At 36.7% G+C, this 26,388-nt stretch overlaps 1 protein-coding gene and 1 pseudogene across 1 annotated transcript; both read left to right on the top strand.

Moving 5' to 3' along the window:
* Positions 1-21,172, top strand: part of LOC140826685 (serine/threonine-protein kinase BSK2-like) — a 31,657-nt pseudogene extending 10,485 nt beyond the window's left edge.
* On the top strand, positions 3,105-9,552 carry LOC140826684 (serine/threonine-protein kinase BSK2-like). The gene is made up of 10 exons (XM_073189191.1): positions 3,105-3,774; positions 4,815-5,035; positions 5,600-5,735; positions 5,916-6,049; positions 6,409-6,514; positions 7,208-7,293; positions 7,727-7,915; positions 8,057-8,215; positions 8,467-8,580; positions 8,997-9,552. Exons 1-10 carry the CDS (start codon positions 3,693-3,695, stop codon positions 9,246-9,248), a joined length of 1,479 nt encoding a protein of 492 aa, XP_073045292.1. The 5' UTR covers positions 3,105-3,692; the 3' UTR covers positions 9,249-9,552.
* Positions 21,173-26,388: the final 5,216 nt, after the last annotated feature.

Genomic DNA, 26,388 nt, shown 5'->3' on the forward strand with positions numbered 1-26,388 from the left:
GCTGATTAAACCGTCGCTATATATAGCGACGGTTTAAGACAAACAAACGCTATGATGGCGACGTTTTTTGAACAACCGTCGCCGATCACGATCGGCGACGGTGTATACATAATCGTCAGTAATCGGCGACGGTTTGTGCTTAGCCGTCGTTAATATAGCGACTGTTGTGCATGAACTGTTACTATAATTGCGACGGTGTTTACTAAACCGTCGCCAAAGTTTTAGGCGTCGGTATATGTACATCCGTCGCTATAATAGCGACGGTTTATGAAACACCGTCGCTATAATAGCGACGGTTTTCCATTTGCGTTTTTGTAGGCCTATGCTTCAATGTGTGAGAAGGTGTTGATCTCCATATGATTATCGAGCATCGTATTATGTAGTTTTCGACTTTAGTCTTTGGGGTTCATTTCATCGGACTAGATTATCGGATTTCATTTGTTTTTTATATTTTGAAGTTTTTTGAGGTGTTGATGGCATCCTATATTTCAGATATCTGATTTTGGTACATGGACAAGATTTTTTGAGTACCTTATGCGTTAGCATTTGATCATAGCCTTTTGTGTGAAAAGGGTTCGAAAATATTTTATGCACCTGGCTGATTTTTATCGAATATTTTTCCAAACACATATTTACTCGTAAAAAAATATTTTTTTAAGTATTTCACCAAATGGTGTGTGAGATGTTGTCATCTTATTCTAAGTGAAGACCAAAGTGTGGCATTACCAATTAGGATCTTGATCTTTTTCAATATTTTGGAATAACTCAATCATTATATTATAATAGTTATAGTTATTAAAATAGTTAAACCATCTAATGTATTTTTCTTAAATGATATAATTTCATAAACGAATATGTCATTCAAAAAATAAAGGCTATCATCAAATGCTAACGCATAAGGTACTCAAAAAATCTTGTCCATGTACCAAAATCAGATATCTGAAATATAGGATGCCATCAACACCTCAAAAGACTTCAAAATATAAGAAACAAATGAAATCCGGGATTCTAGTCCGATGAAATGAACCCCAAAGACTAAAGTCGAAAACTACATAATACGATGCTCGATAATCGTATGGAGATCAACACAATTTGCAGATAAAGGGCCTTCTCACACATTGAAGCAGAGGCCTAAAATCCCCGGTGATAAAACTTCAAAGACAGAAACTCGAGATGAACCCCCCAATAGAAATGAACACCAAATATTAAAGTCGAAAACTTCATAATATGATGCGCCAAAATCATATTATGATCAACATAATCTGCATATAAAGGGCCTTTTCATACACACAGACGCAAAGGCCTAAAATCTCCGGTGATAAATTTTCAAAGACAGAAACTCGAGACGAACTCCACGAAGAAAAAACATAATAAAACCCCCTAATATCTTCAAACAAAAAAGGGGCAATCAATCTTACGTCAAGTCAAAACTTCGGACATGAAACAACAAATTTCATCACGAAGCCATCAACTATAGCAGAACGAAATTAAAGTCAAATAGTAGTCAAAACGAGACAAAACAAAAACCAATAACCATCGATTCAAAATAAAGAAAGATAGCGTACATACCTCCATTGAAATGATTATTAAGCAACAACACGAATTAAACAAATGAAGAAATCAACAAACAACATAGAGATTTCGGAGACAAATACCTGCTCGATTAAATGGAGAAATGCCGACATTTTCGGTTAGATTCCGATGTAGTAAAATGGGAAAGTTCGTTCGCGATTGTCACGAGCGATGCACATGCCTGGTCCGAAGGACGGTTAAAATTATTCTTAACTCTTTGGGCTGTCACAGGCCCGTTAAATAGAATTCGAACTAAATTGTTGGGCCGTTCATGTCTCACGTCTACTCACCCGTCTCCCTTCTATTGTCCGACGTGTTTGTAAATAAAATAACTCCCATCTAAACCCATGTCATTTCTTATTTAATTTCATTTGACCTTTTTTTTTAATAGCTATAGAATTTGTAGCCACTATCTTTTGATGGACACGGGTAAACTCTCAACTTCCTGATCATTTGTTAAGCGATTTCTTATTCCACTGATTCGGACATCTTCTCAAAGATGTCTATTCTTATATGCATTATTGGGACAATGCTCTGAGAATACAGTTTTGTTATAATTAATGGTTCTTAAATACTATTATATTAGATATGAGGCTCATTCTAGACAAGTATTTTATTAGTTAAAAAGACTTTAAATATGTGTTTGACCAAATTTTTGTAAAATGTTTTTTTTTTAATTTTTTTAATAAAAATTATTTTCAAAGTATACTTTTTAATGTATAATAAAGGGTTTTTTTTTTATGTTTTTAAAACAGAAAATCATATTTTTTGGGTAAAAAATTATTTTTATCGAATATTTTTCAAAACACATATTTATTCATAAAAAAATATTTTTTTAAGTATTTGACCAAATGGTGTGTGAGATGTTGTCATCTTATTCCAAGTGAAGACCAAAGTGTGGCATTATCAATTAGGATCTTGATCTTTTTCAATATTTTGGAATAACTCAATCATTATATTATAATAGTTATAGTTATTAAAATAGTTAAACCATCTAAAGTATTTTTCTTAAATGATATAATCTCATAAACGAATATATCATTCAAAAAATAAAATAAAACTTACATAATTCCTCCTTGTATTGTTTATGTTATTATATATGTATGTACATATATAGAATCAAAATTCCCAAAATAAAAATTTAGATTTTAAATCTTTTTTGATCAAAATTTTCATATGCAAAATTTCTTCTTTTTACATGTGATTTGACCTTTGTTTTTAAATATGACAAAAATTTGTATGCGACGGTTTCACGGATCGTATTTTGTGAGACGAATATCTTATTTTGGTCATCCATGAAAAATATTATTTTTTATGATAAGAATATTACTTTTTTATTTTGAATATTAGTAGGATTGATCCGTCTCACAGATAAAGATTCGTGAGACTATCTGATAAGACAGATACTATTTGAATAGATATTTGAAGTTTATTTTGATATAAACATTAAAAGTAAATAAACCATGGGGAAAAAAGCATTCAATTTTTATATATCAAACTATCTAAACTTTTTTTTTGCCCCGTACTTTATACACACAAAAAGGCACACAAGCTTTACACACAAACGCAGAGAAACGCACACAGTTGCTGCAGGTGTGAAAAATGGAACTGCTCGGTTGGATGCACACAACCACCAAAGCATTTTACAGTTTTTACTGCAAAATCAGTACCTCTTCTTCTCTCTTCACATGCCAATCATCCTCTTATCATGTCAAATCCCACTCCCACTCTTTCTAATAATCGATCCCTCTCTCATAAACAGGTAAAGTTGCGTCCACATTGATTTCCCGTGAACAAATTGTTCTAGCCTTGTTTCTTGACACCTTTCAAGGTTTTTAGTTCGAAGATAGAAGATTTAGTGGAACTTTCTTACATTGATACCCAAAGATTGAAATTTTAGCTTTGTTTCTTGAAACCCAACATGTTTTTTTGCTCATAGGTAAAGGTGGAGAGGTATTCTCTTGATTTGATTGGGCAATATCAAGTTTTTGTCCTTGTTTCTTGAAAGCTGAAACCACCTGTCAAGGTTTTTAGCTCGTAGGTAAGCATAAAGTAGTGTACTTATTTAAGTGCTAAATACACGGAGTGAGTGTGGAAGTGTGAATGTGAGCAAACTAGAGATGGGCTGTTTGCAGTCCAAAACCGCTAACGTTCAATCACCTGACCAGGAATCTTCTCAGCCTGATGCTAAACCAGATCCGGGTATTTCAATCTTTCTTCTTTGTTCTTACTTAACCTTTTGGTGAGCTTTTGAGCGTATTGGCTTGTGTACTTTTAACTCATTATGGGTGCGACGTTTATCGATTCTCATTGTTTCTTAATCTTCTTAATTTGTTTTTTGTTAGTTTCCGAGATTATAAGAATGTGATTTATGAATGATTGAGCCTATGTGCTCGTTTATCTGTGACTGGTGATATATATTTTCTCTCTCTACCTCTGTTATCTGCGCACTTGAAATATCCTTTGGATGGTGTGAATCAAGATATCAAGTAGATGCGAATGTATCTTGGTGCCATATTGGCTACCATTCCAGTTCCTTTGCGATGTCTTGGACAGATCCAGATCATCCATTTTCTTTAGCTAATTAAAATTATTATAATTCTACATAAAACTTTCCATGTACGGTAATACCATTCTATTACCATAGTACCACATATTTTCAGCTGATATCGTGGCCATTCCAGTCGTTCAGTGTTCAGGTCATTCCTGAGTCCTTTTATCGAAACTGCGCCCAGCCCGCTCTATGTTTTTTTGAGTTTTGGCCGGAAACATTGTCGATGTCATACATTTTATAGCATGCGTTTTACCTTTCACGGACTACTTTCGTGTCCTTCATAATTTCCCCTGGGAATATCGTGTCTGGATACAATTTGCGTTTTGTTTAGAATTCAGTTTTAAATATGTGTTGCACTTTATTTATTCACCCTTTTGTCACTTGGTTTTTTTTATGTGTGTTGAGCAAATAAAAATCGGGTTATTGAGCTGTGGTAGTGTCACATTGGGATATGATTATTTCAGATAGAATTATACTTTAATATGTTAACACACGCTTAGGAAACGATATTTTATTAAATAATAAAAACTAATAGTTACAAAAGGCGGACAATATTTTAACACACACTTGTACAAGCAGAATGTTTTGTATCATTGTTAAACATTGAACATTCTGCATTTTCCATATTCAAGGGTAAAACAACTAAAAATTTCTGAGACATTTTATATGTTGATTGATTACTGCCCAGAAAACGGGGGCCAATTGGATCAGGATCAAATACCTGCTTTCAACGAATTTGCACTTTCAGAATTGCGAGCTGCAACGAATGGCTTCAGCAGTGAGTTGATAGTTTCAGAGAGTGGAGAGAGAGCTCCTAATGTTGTGTATAGAGGGAAACTTCGAAATAACAGGCTTGTTGCCATCAAACGATTCTCAAAGCAATCATGGCCTGATCCGCAACAGTTTGTGGTCAGTTTTCTATATGTTCGGTGATACAAGTGTCAACATATTTTCATTTACTTACCATTCAATTGTAGTGCATATGTGAGCTGGACCAATGTGCTAGTAGTGTTCTTTTACTTGATTTTTGCTGTAGTAAAATTACAATCACTCCTGGTGATATTGTTCCATCTGTCACTTTATTTGTTTAACTGTCGAAAGGAGTAGTTTTACAGTTAATTGGTTCTGATTTAGTATAACAATTTACGCATTAATATTTGCATTTTGAGGAGTGTTCCATAAAATCCTTTAATTTTACGGCAGATTTTTGTCATATCTCTCGTTTAACACCTATAAAGTTTTTTGGATATGCTATCTAACATATATTGAATACGTTGCAACTTATTTTGCTAGGATATATTGTATCATCAATTTGAAATTGTTTGTCATTGTCAATCAACTGTAAATGACTGAGCGTGAGATGTCATTTCGAAGAATTACTATGCTATCCCATGACGGTTTTTCACAAGAAAATGTCTAATTTTGAAAAACTGCTAAGCTCATTACAACATCATCGATGACATTCATTCACAGGCAGAAGCTGCTGGAGTTGGCAAGGTCAGACACAAGAGAATGGTGAACTTAATTGGATGCTGCGCTGAAGGAGATGAACGCCTGTTAATTGCTGAATATATGCCAAATGATACGCTATCTAAGCATCTGTTTCATTGTAGGATTTTTTTTATTTTTATTTTTTTCTCTTCACTTCAGTGATTCTGAAATCATTTGACATATGTCTTAGGCTGAATATCTTTTGGCCCTCCCTTTCGACTTGTTCACATATAAAGCATAACTAAGCTTCTGATTTTCCGCCATTTCATCGGGTGTGTTTCTTCACATTTTGCTGCAGGGGATAAACAACCTCTCCAGTGGGAAATGCGTGTGAGAATCGCATACAACATTGCAGAAGCCCTTGACCACTGCAATGCCGAAGACCGGAAAATATATCACGACTTAAATGCTTACAGAGTTCTTTTTGATGAGGTAATCGAGTTAACATAAGTTGCCCGAACAACCATTAATCTTGTACTCGCAGAAACTGAACATTACTAGTCAATTAGTCTACCAGTTTGCTTGTGCTCGTATTTTCAGTGTGACCTAAAAAATGAACTGCCTTTCTACATTGGACCATCAACCATGTCCCAGATATATGGTCACTATAAAATGGTTATGCTTTTCATTAGTGTAGAAACAGTCTTACTGTAATCCTCTAATGTAGAAACTGGCTTACTGTAACCCTCTGTAACCTGAACAAGATGCGTCATAAGATTTTTGCTGGTGTAAATGGCAATTGACAGTTAAAATGGATCATTTGGTTTTGATTACACGGGTTCATATTGCAGGATGGAGACCCTAGGTTATCTAGTTTCGGCTTGATGAAAAACAGTAGGGATGGGAAGAGCTATAGCACCAATTTAGCTTACACACCCCCGGAGTTTTTACGTACAGGTATATTCATGTTTTCCCTGTAGCTCCTTCATATAATGTTACCGTTGAAATTTGCTCGAGTACCATTCTAATATATGAGAATGGTGATTCAGGGCTTGTCTCTATTTTCTTGTTCGAGCTTGAAAATATTTGTGAACTGCTCCTTCTTACTCCAGCATAGATGCATCAAATGAACGAAAAATGTAGTGCCTTATACAGCTATGGTGGGCATGTTGAAACTTGAAAGATGTTTTCTTGATGGACAATAACTAGGATACCATATGCCATACATAAAAAAGGAGATTCACGATGGAACGGCTCACTGGATAAGTTATCGGAAATAAAAATGACAGGCAGAGCACATTAGCTAAAATTTTATCAATCTTCTGAACTCCACAATTTTATTTCCTCCTCGTTATATGCATTAAATTATCAAAGTGAATCTTCTGCGCATGAAAATAGACCAAGCAATGAAGCCTTACCTTAAAATTCTATGATAGCTACCTTGCTGAACAAGAGATTATAACTCGAGACACTTTAGTGTGCGGTTATTTCTTCCATAGTTCCAAGAGATTCAAGTATAATGACAATCTCAAAGATGGTTTACATTGAGTGATGTACCATGCTTGGTTAACTGCACTATCTAATAATTTGGTATGACTTGACTTTTTTATTTTTTATTTTTTATTTTATTTTTTATCTTAACCTTTTCAGGCAGGGTGATTCCAGAGAGCGTGATCTACAGTTATGGAACTGTGCTTCTGGACCTTTTGAGTGGGAAGCATATTCCACCCAGCCATGTACAGTACTTTTATCACTCGTATTCATTTATGTTTTCCTGGTTTTTGTTTTTGTTTTTTCAGCATTATACCCTTTTAGGTTTCAGTTTCACTTTTTTAACTAATTACTCTCAAATACTTGAGCAGCATCTTACAATAATTAATTATAACGCACATACTAGATACTAATGGCATAGTTGATAGTAAGTTTTGAGTTGATCAACCTCAGTACCATATAGCTGAATATTGAAAAGACGTAAGACAGAGAATGAAAAACACTTTTAATTCAGTAATTATTATGAGGAATGCAGAAGGATGTGATAGTCACATGAAATTTGCTGCATTAAAATGATTGTTGACCTCATTAGTCAATGATGTCATATATCCAAGATGACTTGTGTATTTTCTTAGTCTTTTAATTGATGAGTTTCTTAATGTTGAGCCTGTTCCTCAGGCTTTGGACCTGATTAGAGGAAAAAATGTTTTATTGGTGATGGACTCGTCCTTGGAGGGTCAATATGCTAACGACGATGCTACCGCACTAGTCGAACTTGCCTCAAAGTGCCTTCAGTATGAGGCTAGGGATAGGCCTAGTATCAAGTTTCTTCTTACTGCTGTAGCACCCCTTCAAAAGCAGAATGAGGTAACACTTCAATCTAGCAGATTTTCTTTTGTTATACGCACTTACCCATGATCACATAGATTTTGGAAAACCAACTGCTCCTGCTCTATTAGCTCAATATTTCGAATTAATTTGCAAACATGATGCTATTTACCATTGTAGGTCGCATCGCATGTGCTTATGGGTCTGACAAAAACCCCTGTGGTTCTGCCCACCATGCTATCTCCTCTTGGAAAGGCTTGTGCAAGAATGGACCTTACTGCCGTACAGGACATCTTGCTTAAGACAGGTTACAAAGATGATGAAGGTGCCGATAATGAGGTTAGCTATTTTCTTGTAATCTTTGAACATAGAATCAGAAACCATCTCAAGTTTGTTGGATATTCTAAGTATTACTCCAAATTCTTTTGTGCTTGAAGTATGTATTGAAAGTCAATGTTGCTTGTTTAGAACGTGTTACAATCTGAACTTTGATGCGTAATCTATGTTGTATGAAGTTATTCTACTTTTACCATTTGCAATTCATATTTATGTAATGTTTGCTCACTGAAATCATCTTGTAATTGGTGAAGCTCTCATTCCAAGAGTGGACACAACAAGTTCAAGACATGCTAAATACAAAGAAATTTGGGGATATTGCATTCCGAGACAAGGATTTCAAGAATGCGATTGACTACTACTCCAAGGTATAGTGTTCTTGTTTGCTCAAGATTGATATTCTACCATCGTATGTGTCGAGCATGTAATACCTTGTCCTACATCAAATCCTGGGATATATGTTAATGGCTTTCTAGTGCTACCAGTAGAACTTCTACAACAACTTGGATCAATAATTTCCATAAAGTGAGTGTGGATACGAAGTAAGTGGTTAGTAGAATCTGTATACAATCTTGCTTGTTTGAGCTTGTTTGGGGTGTGACAGGGCAGTTTCGCTGTTCATGTTCCTGCAAAGTCGAGGTTCATTCAGTAATTAGAGACTGTCCATTTACTCAAAATTCTGCATACCACCATTTTTTGGAAACATATCACACGTAACTTCTTATATGTAATGTTTCTCACCTCTTCTTTCCTAAACCGAATCCAATTATTTTGCTTCATGTAGCTTGTATCGTTGATGACTGTCCCATCTGGCACGGTATTCGTGAGGCGAGCTCTCTCTTATCTGATGATCGGCCAACCGGAACTTGCTTTGAGAGACGCCATGCAGGCTCAGGTTTGCTCGCCCGAATGGCCAACGGCCTTCTATATGCAGGCTCTTGCTCTTTCCAAGCTCGGAATGGAGACGGACGCACAGGATATGATCAACGACGGAGCAGCATTTGAAGCCAAGAAACAAAACAGTTGGCGAAACTAGATTACGCGGGCTTGTCTTCTGTTGAAAATCAAGTGTTTTATCGTGTTATGGGGCGGTGAAATTTGGTCGTGAGACGTTTGATATGTGTTGTAGTTCAAATAGATTCAAGTAATGGGATGTTTAAGTACTTCAGTAAGGCTACATTCTGGGCTGGTATTGTTGTGTTTTGTTCAAGAAATGTGTATCTGCCCTATCTTCCTAGTTTTACTGTTGTGGAAGAAATAATTATGCAAGTTATTCACACATAAATTGAAATTTTTTCACTTACATAAATATATATAAATTTGTAATATTCATTTGTTTATCTTTAATAAAGTAGATATTCGTATATGAAATATCGAATCGCAACGGTTAGATCAATGCCGAGTTTGTCCTTAACGTTTAAACAAAAATATTAAAGAAACAAACTAGTTTTAAAAAATAATTTATTTTAATTTTAAGTTGAATACTAGTTCTGCACACCGCCCGATTTCTGGATCCCAACGCGCCGCCATGTGGCGGAGTTACTCATCCAAACTCGCCATCCTCCGCCCTTCTGCTCAACTTTTCCTCGGTCCTTCTTCTGAATCCTACCACCGTGGGCTTATGGTGCGCTATTTTTCCACCGCTCCTGAATCCACCGATCCAGTGAATTGGATCCAATCTGGATCAGCGGTTCAGTCTTTCGGATCACAGGTCACTTCAGCCAACGCGTTTGACTTGTCTTCTTTGGCGGCTGCGTCGATTCTGAAGGCTAAGGAAATGGCGGATTTAAGCAAGCGTTACGGACGGTGTTATTGGGAGCTCTCCAAATCGAATCGCAACGGTTAGATCAATGCCGAGTTTGTCCTTAAAGTTTAAACAAAAATGTTAAAGAAACAAACTAGTTTTAAAAAACAATTTATTTTAATTTTAAGTTGAATACTAGTTCTGTACACAGCCCGATTTCTGGATCCCAACGCGCCGCCATGTGACGGAGTTACTCATCCAAACTCGCCATCCTCCGCCCTTCTGCTCAACTTTTCCTCGGCCCTTTTTCTGAATCCTACCACCATGGGGTTATGGTGCGCTATTTTTCCACCGCTCCTGAATCCACCGATCCAGTGAATTGGATCCAATCTGGATCAGCGGTTCAATCTTTCGGGTCACAGGTCACTTAGGCCAACGCGTTTGACTTGTCTTCTTTGGCGGCTGTGTCGATTCTGAAGGCTAAGGAAATGGCGGATTTAAGTAAGCATTACGGACGGTGTTATTGGGAGCTCTCCAAATCGAATCGCAACGGTTAGATCAATGCCGAGTTTGTTCTTAAAGTTTAAACAAAAATTTTAAAGAAACAAACTAGTTTTAAAAAACAATTTATTTTAATTTTAAGTTGAATACTAGTTCTGCACACAGCCCGATTTCTGGATCCCAACGCGCCGCCATGTGGCGGAGTTACTCATCCAAACTCGCCATCCTCCGCCCTTCTGCTCAACTTATCCTCGGCCCTTCTTCTGAATCCTACCACCATGGGCTTATGGTGCGCTATTTTTCCACCGCTCCTGAATCCACCGATCTAGTGAATTGGATCCAATCTGGATCAGCGGTTCAGTCTTTCGGGTCACAGGTCACTTCAGCCAACGCGTTTGACTTGTCTTATTTGGCGGCTGCGTCGATTCTGAAGGCTAAGGAAATGGCGGATTTAAGCAAGCGTTACGGACGGTGTTATTGGGAGCTCTCCAAATCGAATCGCAGCGGTTAGATCAATACCGAGTTTGTCCTTAAAGTTTAAACAAAAATGTTAAAGAAACAAACTAGTTTTAAAAAACAATTTATTTTAATTTTAAGTTGAATACTAGTTCTGCACACAGCCCGATTTCTGGATCCCAACGCGCCGCCATGTGGCGGAGTTACTCATCCAAACTCGCCATCCTCGGCCCTTCTGCTCAAGTTTTCCTCGGCCCTTCTTCTGAATCCTACCACCATGGGCTTATGGTGCGCTATTTTTCCACCGCTCCTGAATCCACCGATCCAGTGAATTGGATCCAATCTGGATCAGCGTTTCAGTCTTTCGGGTCACAGGTCACTTCAGCCAACGCGTTTGACTTGTCTTCTTTGGTGGCTGCTTCGATTCTGAAGGCTAAGGAAATGGCGGATTTAAGCAAGCGTTACGGACGGTGTTATTGGGAGCTCTCCAAATCGAATCGCAACGGTTAGATCAATGCCAAGTTGTCTTTAAAGTTTAAACAAAAATGTTAAAGAAACAAACTAGTTTTAAAAAACAATTTATTTTAATTTTAAGTTGAATACTAGTTCTGCACACAGCCCGATTTCTGGATCCCAACGCGTCGCCATGTGGCGGAGTTACTCATCCAAACTCGCCATCCTCCGCCCTTCTGCTCAGCTTTTCCTCGGCCCTTCTTCTGAATCCTACCACCATGGGCTTATGGTGCGCTATTTTTCCACCGCTTCTGAATCCACCGATCCAGTGAATTGGATCCAATTTGGATCAGCGGTTCAGTCTTTCGGGTCACAGGTCACTTCAGCCAACGCGTTTGACTTGTCTTCTTTGGCGGCTGCGTCGATTCTGAAGGCTAAGGAAATGGCGGATTTAAGCAAGCGTTACGGACGGTGTTATTGGGAGCTCTCCAAAGCGCGTCTCAGGTTAGATCAATGCCGAGTTTGTCCTTAAAGTTTAAACAAAAATGTTAAAGAAACAAACTAGTTTTAAAAAACAATTTATTTTAATTTTAAGTTGAATACTAGTTCTGCACACAGCCCGATTTCTGGATCCCAACGCGCCGCCATGTGGCGGAGTTACTCATCCAAACTCGCCATCCTCCGCCCTTCTGCTCAACTTTTCCTCGGCCCTTCTTCTGAATCCTACCACCATGGGCTTATGGTGCGCTATTTTTCCACCGCTCCTGAATCCACCGATCTAGTGAATTGGATCCAATCTGGATCAGCGGTTCAGTCTTTCGGGTCACAGATCACTTCAGCCAACGCGTTTGACTTGTCTTCTTTGGCGGCTGCGTCGATTCTGAAGGCTAAGGAAATGGAGGATTTAAGCAAGCGTTACAGACGGTGTTATTGGGAGCTCTCCAAAGCGCGTCTCAGGTTAGATCAATCCCGAGTTTGTCCTTAAAGTTTAAACAAAAATGTTAAAGAAACAAACTAGTTTTTAAAAACAATTTATTTTAATTTTAAGTCTAATACTAGTTCTGCACACAGCCCGATTTCTGGATCCCAACGAGACCAAAATAAGATATTCGTCTCACAAAATACGATCCGTGAAACTGTCTCATACAAAATTTTGCCATATTTAAAAGCAAAGGTCAAATCACATGTAAAAAGAAGAAATTTTGCATATGAAAATTTTGATCAAAATAGGATTAAAATCTAAATTTTTATTTTGGGAATTTTGATTCTATATATGTACATACATATATAATAACATAAACAATACAAGGAGGAATTATGTAAGTTTTATTTTATTTTTTGAATGACATATTCGTTTATGAGATTATATCATTTAAGAAAAATACTTTAGATGGTTTAACTATTTTAATAACTATAACTATTATAATATAATGATTTGAGTTATTCCAAAATATTGAAAAAGATCAAGATCCTAATTGGTAAGGCCACACTTTGGTCTTCACTTGGAATAAGATGACAACATCTCACACACCATTTGGTCAAATACTTAAAAAAATATTTTTTTATGAATAAATATGTGTTTGGAAAGCTAGACTCACACTCCTCAGACCATAGGAATGGCGCATTCTTCTGTGTCAATTGTGTAATTGGCTTCGCAATACGGGAAAAATCTTGGATGAATCGTCTATAGTATCCTGCCAGACCCATGAAACTGCGTATCTCTGGCACAGAAGTCGGTCTCGACCAATTGATCACAGCTTCCACTTTACTCGGATCTACAAAAATACCATCTCCAGATATGATATGTCCCAAAAAGACAACTCGATTCAACCAAAACTCACACTTTGACAATTTGGCATACACTCTCTCATTTCTCAGTGTCTGCAACACAATTCTGAGATGTTCTGCATGCTCATTCCTGTTCTTAGAATACACCAGAATATCATCGATAAAGACAATAACAAAATCATCCAAATACCTCTGAAAGATTTGATTCATTAAGCCCATAAATACCGCCGGAGCATTTGTTAAACCAAAAGACATAACAATAAATTCGTAATGCCCATACCTAGTTCGAAATGCCGTCTTCGGTATGTCTACATCTCGAACTCGGAGATGATGATATCCGGATCGCAAATCAATCTTAGAGTAAATAGAGGATCCTTGCAACTGATCAAATAAATCATCAATTCTAGGCAAATGATACTTATTCTTTATCGTTGCCTTATTCAGTTGCCTGTAATCGATACACAACCGCATCGATCCATCTTTCTTTCGCACAAATAGTACCGGAGCGCCCCAAGGAGATACACTAGGTCTGATATATCCCTTGGCTAGCAAATCTTCCAACCGTGCTTTCAATTCTTTTAACTCTATCGGCGCCATCCTATACGGAGCTCTCAAAATAGGAGTGGTACATGGAATCAATTCAATACTAAAATCTACCTCTCGCACTGGAGGTAACCCTGGAATCTCCTCTGGAAACACATCTGCAAATTCCCGTACTAGTGACAAGTCTGCCAATGTCGGGCTAGATTTTTGTACGTCTACAGCATACACAAGGAACCCATCTGCTCCTTTCTGTAACAACTTATTCATAGTCAAAGCCGAAATCAAGGGAATCCGGGATCTGGAACTCTTACGTTAGAATTTCCACTCTTCTGCCATTTCTGGTCTGAATCTGACAATCTTGTGGAAACAATCCACGGTGGCTCTGTACTTTGTTAACATGTCAATCCCCACAATGCAATCAAAGTCATCTAACCCCAGTACTATGCAATCTAGATCAATTTCATGACCCTCAAACTGTAAGATACAATGTCTAACCATGGTCACAGCTATCAAACCACTTCCCAACGGAGAAGTAATAGACACGACATCTAACAAAGACTCAACAGGCAGAGAATGAAATAATGCAAATCGTTCTGATATGAATGTATGCGATGCACCCGTATCTATCAATATATAAGCAGGATAACCGCAAAGAGAACAGTTACCTGCTATGACATCATCTGGGGCATCTTGTGCTTGCTCCTCGGTCAATGCAAACACTTGAGCCTGTTGTCGAGGGGGTTGGCTCACGGTCTGGCTACCTCTGGCTCTAGGCTGTGTCTGTGGTGGCTGAAATGAGTGAACAGATGAAGCTTGCCTCTCAGGCTGAGTCACTGAGGCAGACGACCCTGCAGCCTGAAATCTCGATGCACCACTTCTCTGAGGACAGACCTTGGCATAATGCCCCGGTTGTTTGCATATATTACATCTGCCCACTACACCCTGACACTATTCTGTGGCATGCTTACCTCCACACGTACTGCAATATCCACTCATAGCCTCTAAACTCTGGCCAGGACTTCTCTGTCTTGACCCGCTGGAGCTCGACGAACTGCTCCCTGCCCTCTTAAACTGTTTGCCCTTTGCTTTTAACGGATCCTTCCACCCGCTGCTACTACCGCCGCTATCAAATCTAGGAGGATGTTGTGCCGGAGGTAGTGGCGGTCTCGGACTCGGAGCAACATACGGAACACTCCGTTGCCTAAGCAATCCTGCTTCTACTCCTTTGGCACGATTCAATGCATCCGAGAAGTTGTTGGGTCTCCCCGTATTCACCAACGTAAAGATATCTGGATTCAGGCCATTTATAAACTGGTCTGCTACGGCCTCATCATTACCTGAAACGTGAGGTGCAAAACGAAGCAAAGAAGAAAATTTAGCAACATACTCTTCAATGTTCAATTGCCCTTGCCTCAGGTTTGCAAATTCAGCGCCTTTGTCTTTACGGTAGGATACAGGAAAGAATCGCTGATAAAACTCTGTCTTGAATGCTTTCCATGTAATCTCGGTGCCACACTGTTCTAGTGCTCTCCTTATATTCAAACACCAATACTTAGCCACGTCTTGCAGTTGATGGCCAATGAGTTTCACTCGCTTCTAATCACTATATTCCAGAGACTCGAATAACATCTCGATATCCTCCAACCAGCTTTCACACTCGATTGCATTTTCTGTACCCTTTAAGGTCGGTGGTCGGAAAGACTGGAATCGCTTTAATAGAGTCTCCATGGGCGTAGCAGTAACATCAATCGTATCACCAGATGTGCTACCCTGTTCTGGTACTGGTGGTCGTAAAGGAACGGCTGCTCTTCTAGGAGACATGTATCCGCGATTCAACAGTTTAGTATACAATCTATACTAACTGTCTCAGCCCTCCTCTGATCATTTACCTCTGATCCAGAATCGGTTCTGATTCAGTCAATCACATGCTGCAATCAATCAGATAACACACAACATGTAATAGGGAAAGCAATAAACATGCTATCACATCATAAAGCAAGGAAGAAGACTCAATCTATCCCGCTCATTCTATTCTATCTTAGTCTAAAAGAACTCTGGCTCTGATACCACCTGTTGTGGGGACCCGGGCTCTAATTCTTTTCCTTGGGATTAAATGGATCATTAATATAAAAAGTGGGTCAAATTTTCGCTTTTCAACATTAAATCTAATGTATATAAACAAACATAAATTCTTTATTTAAATTACAAACATAAGGTACAATATGTCTTGTTCCAACCATTCTCAACAACTAGTAATAAAATACAGTACATGCCAAAGGTACAACTACTAGTTCTTCTGCTATGCCCGAGATCACCACGCTATGTCCATCTCTCATCCTCTGCGTGACCCATATCCTGCCCCACCTGTTGTTATGCACACATACAGACATAACAACAGCCGGAAACTCCGGTGAGAACAAATCCCAGTATAAACATGTATACATGCATATAATCAATTTAAACATGAAGCATGCTATTATGAATGACAATCATATAAACATGCAATGCGAATCAAACCATGTCTGGACTCGACTCGACTAGAACTCTAGGGATCCCGGTGTGAATAAGACGTCAATGGCTGTCACCTACCCTCCCACTCGGGGTGACTGTACGTCTTACTCCTAGACTTCGGTCTGAGCTGTATCAACGACTACAATAGGAGTCAAGGCTGCTCCTAAGCTGAGATACACCGAACATCTAGATAGTTGACAATAGCTGTCAACGACTCTCCTATCTTAAATGCAATGAATATCAACCTGTAACAAAGGATGCTCATATTCATATCTGAATATCACAATGATCTTACATGCTTGAATACAATTCTATAATCAAAGCATAATCATGTAACAAGATTTGAATATAACTCTATAATCAATTCATAAACATGTTACCATATATACAATAATTCTAGTATGTGATTTTGGTTGGGAACTCAAATAATATTTTATTTGAGTTGTGGCTTCCCAAACAAACATGGCTTATACCTTTCTTATTGTGAAATAAATCGAAGTCTCGAAGTCGGGGTACAAACTCAGTCACTCCAAATCTGAAATGGCAATTGTTGATAGATACCATATCATCAAACAACTCACAACAAGTCTTATACAATTCTTAATCAATCTCGGTATAAATCGACGGCATAACAACATAATTCTTCGATACCGTTTAACCCAATTCAACATATATCAACATTGTACGATTCTCAACTTATAATCATCATAATATCTATGTCAAGATCTCAAAATCTACATAATCTCATGTCAATATATGCTAAAACTTATAACAATTGAGTTCGATATCATTTCTTCGTTCCGGTTTCAAATCTACAATCCTTATAATCATAAGAACATATTTCTTAACTCAAATCCTAATTCTCCCAACACATATGAATCAAAACATGTTGTAATTGAAGGAAAATTACACCCTTTTCTAGCCTGTGATGCAAGGAGTTCAAAACCGATATCGGAACTAAATTCGGGTAGCTAAATCTTGAGATATCTTACCTCAAACCTTGAAGAAAACTTGAGGATTCTCAAAGAAAGTCTCGGTTCTCTGTGCTGGAATTGAAGAAAACACGAATCAGCACCACTCCATATATATACCATGCCATGTGTCACTTTAAGAAGAAGGGGTGGACTTCTCGCATGCAGCACCGCGGGTGCGCTCATGTCTAGACCGCGGGTGCGCTCATGCTTCGGCATGATTTTTATTTTTCAAAAGTGACGACTGCGGGTGCGGTCCCTGCAAGACCGCGGGTGCGGTCTTGTCACCGCGGGTGCGGTCTTTCTGCACCGCGGGTGCGGTGATGCTACGAATAAAATGGCCAACTTTCTGTCCATACACCGCGGGTGCGGTTTGGCTTCGGCAGCACATTCAAAATTCCATAATTTATGACCGCGGGTGCACTCTTGTTCTAAGCGCAGGTGCGGCCTCTCACACATGAAATATTTTGTACTTTCATCTTATGACATGCATTCTCATATCCTCCGAGTCGTACGTCAATGAAAATTAATAATCTCGAGCCTTACAAGATCTTAGGGGGTTTTATTATGTTTTTTCTTCGTGGAGTTCGTCTCGAGTTTCTGTCTTTGAAAATTTATCACCGCGGATTTTAGGCCTTTGCGTCTGTGTGTATGAAAAGGCCCTTTATCTGCAGATTATGTTGATCATAATATGATTTTGGCGCATCATATTATGAAGTTTTCGACTTTAATATTTGGTGTTCATTTCTATTGGGGGGTTCATCTCGAGTTTCTGTCTTTGAAGTTTTATCACCGGGGATTTTAGGCCTCTGCTTCAATGTGTGAGAAGGCCCTTTATCTGCAAATTGTGTTGATCTCCATACGATTATCGAGCATCGTATTATGTAGTTTTCGACTTTAGTCTTTGGGGTTCATTTCATCGGACTAGAATCCCGGATTTCATTTGTTTCTTATATTTTGAAGTCTTTTGAGGTGTTGATGGCATCCTATATTTCAGATATCTGATTTTGGTACATGGACAAGATTTTTTGAGTACCTTATGCGTTAGCATTTGCTGATAGCCTTTTGTGTGAAAAGGGTTCAAAAATATTTTATGCACCTGGCTGATTAACTAATCGAATAGGGGATAGCAAGACGTGTTAGGCATTATATGCTAACTAATATGCCCAGTGTTCTAAAATTCGACCTAGGCGGCCGCACGAAAAAGTGCTAGTAGGCCAGCCTAGGCATCCCTAGGATTAATTAAATTTTTTTTTTTTGGTTTTTTTTAAAATTAAAAGTCCAATTAAAAAACAAAAAATAATTTTTTATAGTCTTTAAGCCAAAGTCCAACAAGAAATGCGGTTTGTTGACCTGATTTAACACACCGAATTTCATCTTAATATGTTGATACTGTTGGAATTTTGGTGCTTAATGAATGAAAATTAAGCAAATAAATCAATGTGTTTGATTTGGAAAAATTCGAAAAGAAAAACGAAGCTTAATGAACGAATATTAAGTTCGATTGTTCTGAATAAATCTCGAAAAAGTTCATCATATGTTGAAAGAACATAAAACGAGTAGTTGGAACGTGTAAGGGACAAAAATCGAAAAAATAAAAATAAAAAATAAAAAACTCGGCATGAACAGTAGCCGGCGCGCACATGCGCGCGGGTCAGCGCGCAAGTGCGCGCGGGTCTGCGCGCGCATGGCAGTGACATGCGCGCATGTGCGCGCACATGACAGTGGCAGGCGCGCACATGCGCGCGGAGCGGCGCGCATGTGCTGCCGAGCGCGCTCGGCAGGGGCTGCCGAGCGCTGCTCGGCAGCGTGCGAGCGGGCGTGCGCCCCTGCGCGCACAGACGCGTCCCTTCGGGTTTTTTCGAATTTTCTGATGTTTTTTCATCTCCTTGGCATTGTTTGATGTTTTTGATCAGTTACAATGGCCAAGGGACACTCTCTATGAATGAAAGATCATGTCTTTTGCATGAAAAATATAAAATGCATGATTATTTGAAAATCAAAAACACATTCAAACACATACAAGCATAAGCATATTCTCCTTCTTCCTTTCTTCTACAAGAGAGAGTTCATCCATTTCTTTGTGAAAGAACTTGAATATTTGAGTGCTCATTATTCAAGTGTTGTAGTTGTATCTTGGGAGAAGATTACCACAAACTCTAGCACATTGTGAGGGCAAATTCTTCTTAAGGACAAAGTGTTCAACACTTGCCTCCCATTTTCATTGTTTTCTTCTTGCTTTCCCTCATATTTGAATACCCCAAACTACAGATACCACTAGACGTGCTAGTCTTTGGTCTAATGTCCGACTAGCGCCTAAGAAATTTTAGAATCTTGGATATATCTTAGGTGATACTTACCGGTTTTCATATCTAATGATAGCTTATAATCATCATTTGTTGTGTAAGTTGTACTGACTAAATTTAGTGGAGTAGCTTCTTTTTATGGTGAAGCTGGGGTAGTATCGAGTGTAGTTCAGAAATCAGAAGCTGGTTGCAATAATTATATTTCACTTATTTATGTAACTTTTCATGGGAGTTGGTGTATAAAGAGTTTATGCTGAATCACGGATGTGTCGTAAAGATGTTACTGTTCCTGATACTTTTCTCATGAGGCACGCCTCTATGTTCTGTAGTTTTCAGTGCTCTCAAAGTTTGATCTGGTGTTTTTTTTTGGGGGGTGGGGGGGTGGGTGTGGCCCGTGTTGGGTGTGGGTGTTTCTGAAATAGACACTCGAGAATGAACCAAAGTGATATATAGACGAATCATCCAATGTAAAGAGAAATAAGACTGCCAGATGAAGTTGTTGATTAGACATGTGAATCTAGTGAACTCAGCTAATTAGCAGGTAGTCTTTCCCGATGGCCTTCTTTCTATCCTAGACCAAGTCTTCAAGCCTGTCTCTCATTTCAACATCATTCTACACGCTCAGACATCTGCATTATTCTTTTGTTAGATCAAGTGGTAGGATTATGAAAATATACCGATCATTTAGTTATTTTTCTTGATTGAAGCTGAACAAGAGGGGATATTGGCCAGTTTTACATAATTTTTTGTGAGCTAGTATCCGCTTGCTTGGTGGCATAATATCATTGTTTCTTAGGATGTTCTAGGAACCATGCTTTTGTCGAGTTCTTGCATGGGCATTGTAGCTTCTATTTCATTCCAATGAAGAAGAAAATTGGTATACAGTGAATTAGGTTCCACGTGAAAAAGTATTCTTGGGTTAGAGGGACGTTGTAATTCCAAGGGAGACATATTTCCTGGTGTTAATATTCAAATGCTATATTTTTGTGGTGACATTTAATGATGATTGATTTCCATGGGACATGTATCGTTTGGTTTTCTCTTGAATCAATATTGTTGTTGCAACGAAGAGTTATTTCTTTATTACAATCTGCGGAGAGAATTAATAATTTATAGTTGTAGAACTTTTACAAATATTCCTTATAAGAGCTGATATATTAAGATCGGCCTGAAGGATTTGAAGACAAATTGCTTGGTTTCCATCATATTGTTTCAATCTGGTTAGTCCCCTTCCATTTGATGTTTCAGTATTGAGATCTATGGATAAGAAAGAGCCTGTCAAAGACATAGCTGAGGACAAGACTCGGGAATCGCTAATTGCGATCTCTTATAGAGTACCCGAAGCAGATCAAAATGCTGAAAAGTCTCCCAAAGATGTAGAAGATGAGAAAGTCATTGAAACTACTGCTCGTGATGGAGACGAGAAATATCGATCCAAGTTAATATCCATATCCTATACATCGTCGCCTGATGTGAAAGTGCGCTGCCATTATTGCCCGGGCAAGTTGATGGTTAGCCTTTCACAGTAGGTCTATAAATCGACACCACAATGTACATCTACCTTTGTGATCAATTATAGAACACTGCATTTACTGGATTTGGGTGTAATTGTGTTTTCTTTCGAAAACATGTATTGTAATATTGATATCATGATACATTTGGTGAGTTATCTTTTACAACTTTCCTACCTGCAGATCAACCCATTCTTCAATATTTTACTGGTAAAACCTGAAATTGGAACAATCTGCAGGACCCCATATTTCGTGTCATATATGTATGTAAAGATTTGTTATTTTGGTTATGTTCTACAGGGTGAAGGATAGCTTGGGAGGTGAAATTCAGATCTTTAGATAGAAATAAAACCAATCCTAAAATCAATATTTTTACAGTTCTTTCGCCCTTATTAAATCGGCTAGACTTTCACCAGTTATTTGGTTTACCACGTACGTAACTTTCGGTATGCAACTGAATTAAAAGATCTTTTGACTTAGCTACATTAGTACTATGTAGTGTACCTTATGAAAAATATTTTTGAAACATCTAAAATCAGATTGCTTACACGTAAATTGATTGTGTGTTTTATAGGGAAAAATTTCAAATACAAAATGGAAAAAATGTCACTTTTATTGGACCGATTTTCACGAACCGAAACTTGTACAATATAATATTAAATTATTACAGGGTCATTCAATAATTCAGACAAAATGGTTTGTAATAGCCTAACAGTAACCCGACATTTAGATCATAATATCAAATGAATGGCATGGCCATTTGAGGCCCTGGACTAGAAGACATATTTTCAAAAGTTGGTGGTAATTCCAGCTTGTGAAGGATAGCAGAAGAAGACAACATGTTTATCTGTGCATTAGCCCATTTTGCTCTGTTTTCTGGGGTTGTCTTTTTTAGCTTTTGGAGATTTCAATGGATCTTCTTGCCCCTTCACAAATTCAGTGGTGGTGTCTGTTTTTGTGTAGTGCTGAATGTAATTTTAGTGGACATTTCTGGTTCTGAGTTACTGATTTTGGCCCTTTTCTACTCAAAAAGGCTATAAATAGAAGATATTTTATCATTTAGTGACCATAATCTTAGAAAAGATATCATGATATTGACACTCAGGATGTGTGAGCTATTATTTCGTTTTCAGACGATGTGACATGATTTTTTGATAGGTTTAGTGTCGCCGCTGTAACTTTTATTTTTCAAAATCAAAATTAAAATTTCTTATTCAGATCTAACATGATTTTTTTTAAATTTTCACTAATTAATTAAGTGTCGAAAATATCTAGATAGCTGTAGATTATGATAAGTTGGGTACGTATATGTTTTTAAATATTTATATAAATATGTTACTTTTCTCTATTTTAAAATCTTATAGTAATTTTTGCATTTTTAAGAATTATATTAAAATTTACATAATATTGAAACCAATATCGAATTCAATTTAGATAAGGTAGAGATAGTTTTATATATTCGTTAATTTATCATAATAAATTTTTCGATATTAAATATTATATAGAGTTATGAAAAAGTATAATTTTATCCACCTAAAAGAATAATATATCATGAATTTAGATTTTAGAATACTTAATAATATGGTATTACATAATAACAACAATAATAAAAATAGTTGTTTGATAAAAATACTTTGCCGGTGAATCGTAATTTTGATGGTACTAATTAATATGAAACATGAGGAACATTTTTCAATATAATTATTTTCATTGACAAAAAAAAAAAAAAGTAAAGATGTATTAGGGCAGATATACTAATTAAATTATTGAAGAAATTCTCTACTTTTCCGTTACCCGATAAGTACTGGGAAATACCAAAATAGAAACAGTACGTGAATATTTTATGCATGGAAAAAGCTCAACACATGCATGTGGGGTTATGACTTTTATTCAACATTTGAGCCACAATAATCATGTACGACATGATCAATTGGAATCCAACTCCAATATCCACACACACACACACACACGCAAGTCTAACATTGTATAAGGTAAATATAATAGGTCGGAGCATAGCCTAATTACTTGAAATAAATGATGCATCAAATAAAAATAACAATAGCGATGGCAATAAAAAATTTCAGAGTAGGTCTTTTGTGAGACAGTCTTACGAATTTTTATTTATGAGATGAGTCAACTCTACCGATATTCACGATAAAAAGCAATACTCTTATTATAAAAATTAATATTTTTTTCATGGATGACCCAAATAAGAGACTCATATCATAAAATACGACCCGTGAGACCGTCTCACACAATTTTTTGTCAAAATTTCAAGCAATGGAAGAAATAAAAGTTGCCTTTTTTTTGTTTGTGTAATATTTTAAAATATACATTTTAACAAATAACGATTTTGTATGTCGTTGATGATCCCACCATTAACATAGGTGGTGGTCTAATGAATACATAATTAGTAGAAATAATTTAAGGTTAGATATAATGAAAATGAGGATGAGAATGTGGAGACAATTAAGGTTCACACATCATGGTTCCACGTGCTCAATTATAAACACACAGAAAAAAAAAACCCTAATAATTAATTAGCTTGTTTATTTATATATATATATATATATATATATATATATATATATATATATATATATATTTTTGTAAGTGGAGTGAGTTGTCTCAAATACATAATTTATTAAATGTTTTATATATTGTACCAGATAGTTTTGATGGTGGAGTCTTTTTTATTTTATTTTTTCCTTAAACAATCCTCATTTTTGAAAAAAAAAAAAAAAAAACTTCGGATGTTATTTTAAAAGAGGTAGTTTGTAATTTTTGTTTTGTTTCACTTCGCTCTATTTGGGTTATAAAATATTAAATTATTATTTATGTATTTATATTTAGTGTACTGTTTTTCGAGAACAAAAAGTGTGTAAAATAAGTGCTCGTATTAATTAGGTCTCATCGATTTATATTTGTAAAATATTGGTTAGTCATGTATCTAGTCCTTTTTGACTCCATGCTATTTATCATAGATGGAATATACTTTATGATCATGTTAATTATTTTTATAGTATATAATTATCAAAAACTCGTAGTTAAGATGACGGTTGTGGTTGGGAATATTTCTAGCAACTCTCTTCTTTAATAATGTAAGAAATAAGAAATAGGTGTAATACTTGTAGGAAATACATGTATGAGGCAGTCAAAAAATACTGTTGAGCAACCATATTTCAATCCTCCACAACATCCTACACAACAAAAATCTCCTCAACAACCACCTAAACCTCTGCAAGGTACTGGACCTTCTATGCCACCCGATTTCAAGCCACAGGATAGCAAGTCGAATCTTGAGGATATGCTAGCAAAGTACATAGCCGGGAATGAGATGAGATGACAAAATCACGATGCCATGATGCAAAGAGTGGAGACTCAACTAGGACAGTTGGCGACACAAATGGCTACACGAGCTCCGGGTTCACTACTTAGTGACACGGAAAAGAATCTGAAAGGTGTCAATGTAGTCACGATGACATCTTCCACGAAGCAAAAAGTAGTTGATGTTGAAGATGATGTGAAAGAAAAGGGGTCATCCAAGCTAAAGTGCGAGGACGCAAGGAAAGCAGGTAAGTTGTTAAACTCAAATCCTACTGCTGATATTAATTGATCGACGATTGTGGTTGAGAATAAATCTATCAAGTAGATTAGCTAGGTCAAGTAATACCCACATAGATTGATTTGTTTGGATTAATATATTTGACAATGTATTTAGATTCTCAACTGATTCATATTAATATGACATTCTTTCAAATCCTCAAATAAATTTTGAGAAGTTGAGAAAATTGTGTACTTTGTATATCTGTCTCTCTATACACACATACACAATATATTTCCAAAATATTTGTCTATATAAATTATTCCAAGAAATAATGTAACACGGGTTAATTCACGATTAATGTTATAGAGTTCGATTATTTAATATATGTTTAAAAATATATTGATAAATTTCGTTTTATGATTAACAATATACTTAAATCCATATTCAAGCTAGAGCTATAATTTTGTCGAGTCAACTCAAAATTCAAGTTCAATTTTGATATCAAACTTGTTGATGATAAAATTTGACTCGATAATTTATTTATATTTTTTTATATGTATTTGAATTCAATAAATTATGTGCGGCTTTAATTATAATCAAATTGATTAATCATAAATTTTATTTCTTTTCCTTGCTTTAACACATTCTTTATGCTGGACGTGCAAGTAGGGGATTCGACACTGCCGTGGCCGTTTCTTATCTCGAGTCGAAAGAGGCAGCCCATGGCCCATTAACATAGAATACAATACATTATTAAGGTCAAAATCACTTCATAAATTTTTTTATTTTATTTTAAAGAAGAGTAGGTTTCTTTGTGAGATGATCTCACGAATCTTTTATTTATGAGACGGGTTAATCCTACCGATATTCACAATAAAAATTAATACTCTTAGCATAAAAATTAATATTTTTCATGGATGTCCCAAATAAGATATTCATACAATAAAATACGATCCGTTAAACCATCTCACACGAGTTTTTGTAAAAAAATATAGATTTATTTCACTAGGCAATAACATAAATTAAAAAAGAAAAAGAAAAATAACATCTGTATTTCATTCAAGCCCACTCCACTGTACATGATTGATTTACATTTCCAATGGAAGGTGTATAATGTCGTGATCATCATAAGAATATATGAGCCTTTTTTAAAAAAGTAAAAATAAAAATAATTAAATAAAAATAAGAATATATTAATTACGTGTTCATGGTTATAACATTGCAAATAATTATTAAGAATAATGATCATATATGTAAAAAAAAATTATTTTATTTTTTGTGGCACTTGGAATTAGACAAATGCATACATATCCAAATACAAAGCTTCTCAGAATCTCAGCTAACGGCCGAACAAAAATCTCAAATTAGGGAGGGGAATTTTATAAGTTCTTTTTCGCATTGCCTTCGCTAAAGTAATATTTTGATTTATTTATTGTGTTAGACACTTAGACTCAAGTACTCGTCTAGTATAAGAGGCCTACGTTGAGTCGGCATGAGCTTAGCTCAGTTGGTCAGTAGCAGTGAATCTTGGAGCAATGACCAGTGATCGAGTCTCGCAAGCGGCATTGTGGGAGTTAAATTCCCTCCAATGAGGGGGAGTTCCTTGTGCACGACGTAGCATAAGGTCTAGCTACTGTTGGTTGGCTGAGTCATCATGATTTACCTCCTCTCACAATCCTGTCGGGTCGGAGTGAGAGACGTCTAAGTCGAGCGATTTCACCATTTGGAACAAGAGAGGACTACTTTGACTATCTTCACAGGAATCGATGCAACGCACAAGAAGACAAATCGAATAGAATGAGGCCGGCATCGTGTATGTCCTATTTTCCATTTACAAAGATACAT

The sequence above is a fragment of the Primulina eburnea genome, chromosome 3 (genome assembly GCF_022965805.1).
Source record: "Primulina eburnea isolate SZY01 chromosome 3, ASM2296580v1, whole genome shotgun sequence".
Classification (NCBI taxonomy): Eukaryota; Viridiplantae; Streptophyta; class Magnoliopsida; order Lamiales; family Gesneriaceae; genus Primulina; species Primulina eburnea.

What these genes read in the sequence shown, in the direction of transcription:
- LOC140826684 (XM_073189191.1), top strand. Translation starts at nt 3,693, where the DNA reads ATGGGCTGTTTGCAGTCCAAAACCGCTAACGTTCAATCACCTGACCAG. An exon ending in CCCGGAGTTTTTACGTACAG is followed by an intron (nt 6,515 to 7,207) that starts GTATATTCATGT and finishes TAACCTTTTCAG; the next exon opens with GCAGGGTGATTCCAGAGAGC. An exon ending in AGCATATTCCACCCAGCCAT is followed by an intron (nt 7,294 to 7,726) that starts GTACAGTACTTT and finishes CCTGTTCCTCAG; the next exon opens with GCTTTGGACCTGATTAGAGG.